This window comes from Eufriesea mexicana, unplaced genomic scaffold (assembly GCF_001483705.2).
Source record: "Eufriesea mexicana isolate 0111107269 unplaced genomic scaffold, ASM148370v2 scaffold13881, whole genome shotgun sequence".
Lineage (NCBI taxonomy): Eukaryota > Metazoa > Arthropoda > Insecta > Hymenoptera > Apidae > Eufriesea > Eufriesea mexicana.
Genome location: NW_016921376.1, coordinates 220,321 through 230,117, shown reverse-complemented (window position 1 = coordinate 230,117; position 9,797 = coordinate 220,321). Strand labels below are relative to the sequence as shown.

Here is a 9,797-nt window from a genome sequence, read left to right as displayed (position 1 = left end):
CCCCCCCCCCCCTTCCCGTCGCTCCCTATCTTCTCTTAAATAATAAAAATATACTTAATAATTATGTCTTTAGGATCTTCTATACATAATTTATCAAACAACGAACGTATGCATACACATGCACAAATGTCTTCAAAGAAAGGAAGGAAAAGTTTCGTACGAAAAATGATAAATATACAGTGATGTTTATAACTGTATACTTTCGCGTAAAAAGAGAAAAGTAAAATCCAAATAAGATGTGACTGAATAACTCATATTTATATATATATAAAGGAAACAAAGATCATTTTTAAACTATTATGTTTTTAAATACGCCTCTAGTCTTTAACGAGTTTTTAGAGTAATAACTTTTAAGTAATAAGCCTCAAAGAATACATGTCATTCAAACAGTTCTAACTTAGACGTTTCTACATAGTAAGCTAAACTCGTGGTAATCGTGAAATAAATTGGTAAAACATTAAAAAAAATTAAATGTCGCGTTTGAATTTAGGAACATAGAATCATCAAATTACAGTGTAAGATAAAAAGAAATCTTACTAACTAGCATCTTTTTCCCTTGTTACGGCCACAGCTGTAGACGATTTTTCTATTTCATTCCCCACACTACTCTTGGTATTTTGCATATTTGTTTCTGGAGTTGATTCCGAAAGTGAACATCTAGGACTTTTAACCGGAATTGGAATTTTACTGATAGTATTATAAGTCCTATTAGAAGCCTCCTTTTCTTTATCGTCCTTATATTCACGAAGTGGTGCTGCATTCGGTATAGTGGCCGAGGCAGAGATAGTGCTGTTCTCCTTGTGCACGGCATCATCGACAGGTGCTCGATTTTCAACAGCATCAGCGTATATCCAAAGTTCCTCTCTTTCTGGATTAGGACTAGCCACACTATCTACTGTACCGTTTGTCATTTTTCCTATAAAGTTGTGTTAAATGAATATGATATTAAGAATTTGATAATAATGATAATATAATAGTGGCTATAACAATATCAACAATAATAATAGTAATACTAGCTCCAAAAAACTTTGAAGCAAAACAAAAAAAAGAAATGATAAAATGAACGTATGTTGAATACATTTGTACGTAAGTATTCGTACTTACTTTGCAATGGTTTTCTATCCGCCGTAGTTTGTACAACGGTAGCACCACCTGTTGCGTCAACTACTCTAATCTCCAGTCTTCCTGCTACTGCTTCCTCTTCTTCCTCTCCTCTAGGTGTGCTAGGTATTGTGTTAGGCGGCGAGAAAGCAACAGCCGGTACGCTCGCTCTTCGTGGTGGAGGGCTTTGCCGTGGTTCATCGTAACGCGTTGCTATATTTCTCATGACGTCAACCTCGTATAATAAATCATCGAACGCGGCTTGTTGTACCTGTTGTTAAAACACAATAAATGTTTATAAATAATACAATTCTCAATACCGATAAAATATCTAACTACTTAATCACTTGATGCGTTTTTGTCAAATTCAAATTCAAATTCAAATTCAAATTCAAATTCAAATTCAAATTCAAATTCAAATTCAAATTCAAATTCAAATTCAAATTCAAATTCAAATTCAAATTCAAATTCAAATTCAAATTCAAATTCAAATTCAAATTCAAATTCAAATTCAAATTCAAATTCAAATTCAAATTCAAATTCTAATTCAAATTCTAATTCAAATTCAATTCTAACAAAAATAAATTATTTACGTACCAGAGGTGCTTCGAGGTAAGCGCGAACATGTGGTGCCAATGCAGGAACACTCCAAGCGCGTGGAAGCGCACCTTGAAGGTCTGGATATTTCTCGATACCAGCTATGTTTAAACACCTGTGAGGAGCCGCGGGTTTCGTAGAATCTTCACTTATTCGAGAGAGGGCAGTTGGTATTATCGAATGTTGAGGCGCGACCGACATGGTTGACTGAATTACTGTCGTTTTTGCATCAATAGATGCAGGCACTGAAGTTGCGATAGTCACAGCATCACTACCAACTGTTGACTGTATGTACAAATTTTATAAAACCAAATTATACCACCCTTATTACTTCGACGTTTATAACTCAAATCAAACTGACAAATGTACAAAAGGCAATACGAACATAATAATCGAACACGCACATAACATTTTCGTTAATCGTACTCTTTCTTGATCTACTACTACATAACACGCAGCATGCGCTTCTAACGCTAAATGCTCTTTCTCCGAAGAAACACATTGTCTAGAAACGTGTAGATTTCGTTGAATTTTTTCGTCAACACGTATGGTGGTATGAAGTGTGCTCAAAGCACAATAAATTGTCATTTTGCAAATTCAATAAACAAGCTTCCAAAAAAGAAAACAAAGAGAACAGAGGAAAAAGTAACAATATGAAATACAGAAAAATAGATAAAGCATGTAACGATGATAGATATAGAGGTCTCAATTCGATTCTGTAGCAGATAACAGGCGCATCAAAGGAGGACGTCGTTATGGGCCAGATGTGGCTAGAATATCAACACATATTTTTTTAAATGTCGGATATGTTGGTATTTCTCCAAAAACAGAAGAAAAGAAACAAAGGAAAAAAGATAAAAAAAAAAAGAAAAAAAGGAAAGAAATAAAAAGATAAAGAAAACAAAAGGGGGAGGGGGGCGGGAAGCGGGGCGGCGTGTAATAACGAGTATCGAAACAGATCGTGACAAATTTTTGTCTCAGACATAAGGCTAATTTAACCACACTTAATAAATAAAATTAAGTTCGTGTAGTTCTTAATTATCAAAGTATCAGATTCCATGTTACAAGTAATAATAACGCAATTATTTTAAACTTTACCTGTGGAACCATAACTGGTAAATTAGTTCCTTTATGCTCTGGACTTTGTAAATTCTCTCCTTTCCATTCATTATCAGTCTCCTCGGAATCGTCAAATTGTGATTTCCACTGAGAAATTATAGTCAAACCGCCACCTCCTTTAGTTACTTGCTGCAGTGCTGACACATTTTCATCCTCAATCTGCGCGAACTGAGTAATGGAATAATCTCTTATTGCAGCACGGCTAGCCCTTGTCTGTTGACGTCCATCTGTTCTCCTTCGCGGTTCCCTTTTCAACGCTTCCCTCTGTTCCGTTACCTATATAGCAATGAGATATTTTTTAAAATAAGTTGTTCCTTTTATAAATCAAACGTAATAAATTCATTTTTACGCCTACAGGACTCTGATTGCCAACGTATTTTGGATTGGTAACGTCGTAGGAACAGTAACAAGCATCGACTTCAGTTTGTACTCGAGGGCTGGGAGGTTCACCAGGCGTTGCTTCGGGTGCGGGTGTGACTCGCAATCGAGCAAATGTTGCACCACTTGCTGATATTATTAATGGCGTTGCAGCATTAACTTCAATTTTATTGCGAGGAAGTTCTGAAGCGGAATGAGGGGGTGGTGTTACGTCTGCTTCGATTTCTATTAAAACTGATTGTGGTTCTGCTTCTATTGAAACTGCACGTCTTTTTTTAGGCGAGTCTATAGGAATAAAACGGCAGACTTATACAAACCACACTGATCCATGATGTGAATTCGCTGAAAGGCCTTTTATTTAAATTTCGTTTAAAAGATAATAACCTTGAGCTCGTTGTCCGGATTGTTGGCGAGTGTTGTCCATTGTAGGTATTGTTGCATTACAATTTTTATCTCGGCCATGATTGCTGATAGCCGATGTAAACGGCACTGAAGATCCTTCTACTCCGCGTTGTTTATTTCTTCTACATATACTTTCATAATCCATTTGTGCCTGCAAAGAGATGTTTATATATGCCTAGCATATTGTACGCAAACTAGTAACCATAAACGGAAATGTTTAATCTTACGTCTAATTCCTTTCTGTTGTCGGGTTCGACATTTTCTTGATTATTTGTATCGACATTTGGCGTGGTTGGTGCCTGATTGATCGTGGTCGCAGTGGTCAGTACCGGAGGCGTAGCGACCTGATAATTACTAGGTAGAGATCTGGTAGTTGGTAAACTTTCGTTTGATATATATGGTCTTTCCCAATCATAAGGATCGGTACATTTCACTCCTCTACGTTTTAAGCAGCGCTCAAATAAACCTGCCAGCATTGCATAATCCGGTTTATCTGCATATCCCAAACTCTAAAAATGATATTACATTGATTGTTCGATCACATGCTTTGACTATGAGAGGATATATTTTTAGCAAAAATACTATGCTACTGATGCTTAGTAAGTGTTAAATATCGCATGTTTGTATTTAATAAAAATATCGTATCAGAGAGACATATTATACATTTTTCAAGTCGCATACCTGAACATGTTCCAAAAAAACGCGGAGATCTGCTGGAAGATGTTTTAAAAGTAAACGATGATCGTACTTTTCTTTCATGAGACCCACCTAGACGAAGAAATGAAAGGTGGATCAGGAGGAAACAAGAGATGGGAAAGGAGAGGAAGAGAAAGGAGGAAAAACGACACATTAACGTTTAGGCGAGATTACTCTTTCATGACGAAAAAAAGCATGTATCGAACGATTAAACAAAAATTACTTGTAATATTTGTGTACCTGTTCTTTATCCTTTATCTTTCGCCATGGAAGTTGTCCATTAATAAATTCTACTAGCATATAAAATAGTGACCACAAATCATCGTGTCTGCCCATTTCTTTGTTTTTGTGCGCATTCACGGATGCGTACCGGACGGTTCCTCTAAATCCTGCCATGCTACGAGGTGGTCTAACTTCTCCAGTGCCTGTCGTAAATTGACGAGCTAGACCAAAGTCTAACATATAAACCAACTTGGAGGTATGCGGAAGTCGACCCATTGAAAAGTTAGACTGTAAACATAACATCGATTATGCAGAAATATATTGCAATTTGTCAGATGATTCATAAAAAATATGGTTGTCTCTGAGACATTATATTTTAAACAGCGAAGATGAATTTTATTTCAATTGATAAAATAAGATGTAATATAATACGAAAGAGAGATAAAAATGACTGAGAAATGGAGAACAATTGGCGAATGCAATGTTTGTTATGTAGGTCATTTATTAATATACCAATGAGAAGGAAAATAGCAAAAATTGTTCTTTAAAAACTAAGAAAGAACACTCCCTGCAATTAACTGTTGATGAAAGAAAATTAAGATAAACTTATCGATTAAAGAGATTAAGAAGAACTTACAGGTTTAATATCTCTATGAAGAAAGCCTACTTGATGTATGCTTTCAATTGCTTTAAGGATTTGGAGACCTAAACGCAAAGTGGTGGACAATGAGAAAGCACCTCGAGGTTGAGCACGTCGTAATTCGGCCAAATTCTTTCCTTGTAATTGCATCACAACATAATTGAATCGATCATTACGTCCACATCCTATAAACCTGCATACATGTTCTCGACCTGCAACAAACGATTGCAAGCATACATAAAAAAAGAAAAAAAAAATATACAGATATTTGCTATCGTGATTGCTGATATCGTGATTGTGATTTTGATTGACAAAGATACGCCATGCTTTTATGCTAAATCATTTGGTCTAACAATATAAGATTACAACCTTGTAGTTTTTTCAATACTGCTACTTCCATCTTAAGAACCTGCTTTGATTGACGTGCCGATTCAACTTTCAATGCAACTTGCTCTCTGGTCATTAAGTCTAGGCCTTCATAAATTTCACCAAATCCACCACCTCCTATTCTCTTGACCTATACAAAGAACAATAAACCACTATGTGAATCAAAATGGATAATAAGATTATTTCGGAGAAATATATTGAAAAAGGAGGAGAAAAGGAGGAGAGGAATAGTGAAAGAGAAAGGTGGATTGACTCACGACTTTCCACCGTTCTTTGACCACATGGCCGGGCTGCAGCAAATCCTCGCTCATCATAGTTATATTATTATTCTGATCCGTACTTTCGTCGCCTACATTCCTTGGCTGCAAAGTAGTAGATTGATCAAGATGCCTGAAAAGCGCAAGTGAACCCTATTACGAGATTCGTTAAAAATTAAAAAAAATATTCGCATGCTGATAGTCTTTGGGCCTCTATTAGCCTTTGACGATGCGAACAATCAAAAATAGGTACAAAGATGGAAGAACAATCAAAATGCATCGGCGCAATAGCAAATAAGGTGAGCGCGAAACAACTCGATGCAGCGAACTTTACAGCTGTCAACGTGGAAGAAACGACACACCCTGCGCTTGTGACAGGTTAGGTTTTTAACCTAAAGCATATTATAGTAGAAAATTGGTCGATACTGAGCGCCCTATGTTAGGCAGCCATGATTACGCGCGTGCGAAGGGTGCAGCGGGTATGAAGGGGGCGATTGTCTACTCTCTATCAATCGTTCGACCACGTTCAACCCGTCAGCTAGTGTCACGTTCGGTTCCTTCTTTCTCTGTCCGATCGTTTGCAGATTTCTCTTCTTCCTTAATAATATTCGCAGCCGTAAAATTTTCAAGAAAGAAAGAAAGAAAGAAAGAAAGAAAGAAAGAAAGAAAGAAAGAAAGAAAGAAGTTGGTTCGCATTACTAATCTATCCTAACTTGGATTAACTATTATTACGAACAGAACCGAACAAGGCCGAGCCTAGTGATTATAAACCAAGAGTGATAGCGCAACTATGGAAAACAAATAGCTTTGCTTCTTTAACTTTAGAAATTCATTTGCAGAACTGTTCATAATATAACGTAGCCTTCCCTAAATCCTCGCGTACATACCAACCGATCCAAATATGATTAATATTTTATTTCCACCAACAATGTCGTATGGTAATCGTTGATGACGTTTCTACACAATCCGAATTCTTCTCAGAGAGTGCGTTATTTCACAATCCCGCACTTCCATTTGCATCTTTGCTTTTTCCCCCTTTTCCTTAATTCTTTCTACCACTATTTCTTCCCTTCCCGATAGTTTCTATCTTCACCTCACCCTTTCGTTTTCCTTTCTCTCCTTTTCTTCGCTCACCCTCCCCCACTCTCACCCTACCACACCCCACCCTACCCCACCCCCCCGTTCCTTACTGTTTCTCTCACTCGAAAGCAATCGTTCAATCGTTCGTAATTTTACTTTTTCTGTGTTTCTATTACACTGTTCGTTTTATTCCTATGATCACTTTCTTCACCACGAATGGAACATATCGAATATCTTTATGAAAGGTGTACTAGATCCCGTCAAACACCGATGGAACGGCCATTTTTCGATTTCGTACCACGGCATTCGTAATGCTTATAAACGCCGCAAGATAGCGACCTGAATGCTCGATCGATGTTCACCGTTCTATCTTTTCCCTCTATGATTTCAAACGTTTCGCGATTCAGTCACTCGAGATTAAACAGTCTTTCGTTTGTTCGGTAAGAATTGATCTGATATTTTCTATCCGTGCTAATGTATCGTAAAACCATGTTCAACATAAACATATTACTGTCAATATTATCGCATTCTACGTGTTACACTCTGTATATGTATATCCGACACTCTATGCACGCATCACAGCAATTCCGATCGTTTATCTATCTCTATTTTTATTGATAGTACAAATAATTTGAATGAAACTTTGATTTTAGATAAATAATTGAAAAAATAATTATCAAGAGAGGATATTTATGTATGAAAGTAATTGATAAAACGACTCGAACTTTCCTAATTTTTATAGAAAATGCAATTTACACACTGCTCTATATTTTATAACACAAAGATAGAGCATTATTAAAATTGTAGCAATATTTTCACGATATTTGCAGCTAAAAGTTATATTATTTACAAAGGAACTTGAAATTTCTTCGATATTATCGAAATAGCGCGAATAGAGTGAATATTATCACGCTTTTAATAGCGTAACAAAGACAATTGTTTGATTAATTTCTTTCACAGTCAGTGAGATAATACTTGACGCGAATATCAATATATATGATAACGGAGAGAAAATTTAAATAGTAAATAGTGAAAAGTAGTTGGTAAAAGATATTTTTACAGTGGAAAATGCAAGTGCTTTATCTCTTTATTCAGACAAATTAACGAATTCAAGGAACATCGCGCAAATAATAACAACCGCACACGCATGCACGCACGCACGCACACACATAGAAGACGTATTGCATCGTTTGTTCGTTATATTACGATTCGTTAATAATTGCTTTCTCTATGTTCCTATTTGCACAAGATAAATCGTATGTAGTGTAATATATGGATGGGTCTCGTTACAAGATCGGGACAAAAAATAGAGGTTGCACATGTAAAAGAAAAAAGAAGAAAAGAAAAGAAAAGAAAAGAAAAGAAAAGGGCATTTGGAACTGTGAAAATATAATCTGAAACGACACGCGTTATGGAAATGAAATAAAACGCTCAACTTCCATCAAAAGAAAACAACGGTAATATCTGCATAGCGAGTGAAATTTTCGTTTTCCATTTCAAACGAATTAATTTGGCGCGCGCGTGTGTGCGAGTGCTACATATTCTTATATCTGCGAAAGTTTTAGGCATCCAATAAGTCAGATAACGGCATTGATCGATATGAATGACACTATACAGTTCAGAATTGGTCCAGATACCATGTCTAACTACGACATGGCCGAATCGCTTGCGTTCGAATTTATTGTTAGTCACGCAGAAGCCGTGCATTTCTCACATGTTCGCAATCGAATGTCATGCTCAAGGTAAGAATTGTTCTTTTATTCGGGTCGACTCTGTCTCTCGTTCCGAGAAAATAACACGTGTAGGTGATTGTAATTGTAAATATATAAATATATAAGTATAACGTTTTTTTCCTTCTTTTGCAAAGAATTAATAGTCTTGTGCTAATAATCGTTTATATAAACTTGAATATTGAAATCTAGCTGATAACGAAGAACACGATTATTTGAATATTTTGGAGCTACTGTCTATAAATAAAGGAAGAAATTTTTTATTAATAGATGAAATAATTGCTGGCGTATCAATTTTGAATACAAGCAGACGCGGGAGTGTTCGATCGATAATGATGTACGTGTGGCGGTCTTTTTCTTCGATATGTTCGATAAAAATCGAGTAATAAAATTTCGAAATGCTTAAATTACTAACTCCATTCGCCAGGGGGCATAATTTAAGTTTAAACATCTATTTTTAAACGACCCCACTCTATGTGTATATGAAACGTAAAGTGGCATCTTTCTCCGCGCCAAGGTACTTTTCTAAGTAACTTTGCTGCTTACAGTTAGAAATTTTAGTTAGTGTCAATGTTAATCATCTTTATCGCAATTATTTCTCTGTACTTCTCTCTATTCCACAGGCGTTTAAGTTATAAGAATTCGAATATATTACATATTACGTGTCGTTTCTCTTCCACGCTCATACATACGTACGCACACATACACATACGTACACATACGTATGCACGCACTCGCACGCTTTTGTGTGTTGTGTAATTTTAAAAAATCTTAAAATGTACATAATAAAATGCAAGTTATCAGATGTATATATCGTAGGGTTATGTATAGGTAGGGGAAAACGTAGGGTTATGTATATATTATGTATATAGGGAAGTGAAACGAGTGGCGGGTTAGAAAACGCAAGAATGATAAAGGCAGAGGGACAAGCTTGTTCCTAATGAAAATGAAAAAGAAAGGAAAGAGGTCGAGCGGTGGAAAAGATTGAGCCATGGGGTGTATCTCGAAAGAGAGATAATCACATACCACTTCATAGTTTCGAATAAAGACAAAGCACGTAAAGATCGTGCCGAGTGGAAAGATGATTACACAAAGACGACGGCGTCGAGTAGAACGATTACGATGACAAAGCGACGTTTGCGGCTTAACGATGATGGCAACGATAACGGTGGTGGTGGTGGTGGTGGT

At 36.4% G+C, this 9,797-nt stretch overlaps 1 protein-coding gene across 6 annotated transcripts in view; it reads right to left on the bottom strand.

Annotated features, from left to right (window-relative positions):
- Asator (tau-tubulin kinase asator) overlaps positions 1-9,797 on the bottom strand; it is a 12,000-nt gene that overhangs the window by 1,281 nt on the left and 922 nt on the right. Inside the window, exons 1-13 of one of the 6 annotated variants that reach the window (XM_017908981.1) lie at positions 9,636-9,782; positions 5,800-5,932; positions 5,525-5,672; positions 5,153-5,367; positions 4,534-4,803; positions 4,279-4,365; positions 3,825-4,106; positions 3,580-3,748; positions 3,173-3,480; positions 2,797-3,093; positions 1,699-1,983; positions 1,105-1,372; positions 542-916 (exon numbers count right to left, since the gene is read on the bottom strand). In XM_017908981.1, the coding sequence (XP_017764470.1) occupies positions 542-916; positions 1,105-1,372; positions 1,699-1,983; positions 2,797-3,093; positions 3,173-3,480; positions 3,580-3,748; positions 3,825-4,106; positions 4,279-4,365; positions 4,534-4,803; positions 5,153-5,367; positions 5,525-5,672; positions 5,800-5,932; positions 9,636-9,643 (2,845 nt within the window). In that variant the 5' untranslated portion in view covers positions 9,644-9,782. Of the gene's footprint in view, positions 1-541; positions 917-1,104; positions 1,373-1,698; positions 1,984-2,796; positions 3,094-3,172; positions 3,481-3,579; positions 3,749-3,824; positions 4,107-4,278; positions 4,366-4,533; positions 4,804-5,152; positions 5,368-5,524; positions 5,673-5,799; positions 5,933-6,686; positions 7,169-9,635; positions 9,783-9,797 lie in introns of those variants that run through there. The other 5 variants (XM_017908984.1, XM_017908986.1, XM_017908983.1 and 2 more) reach the window with 5 other exon arrangements.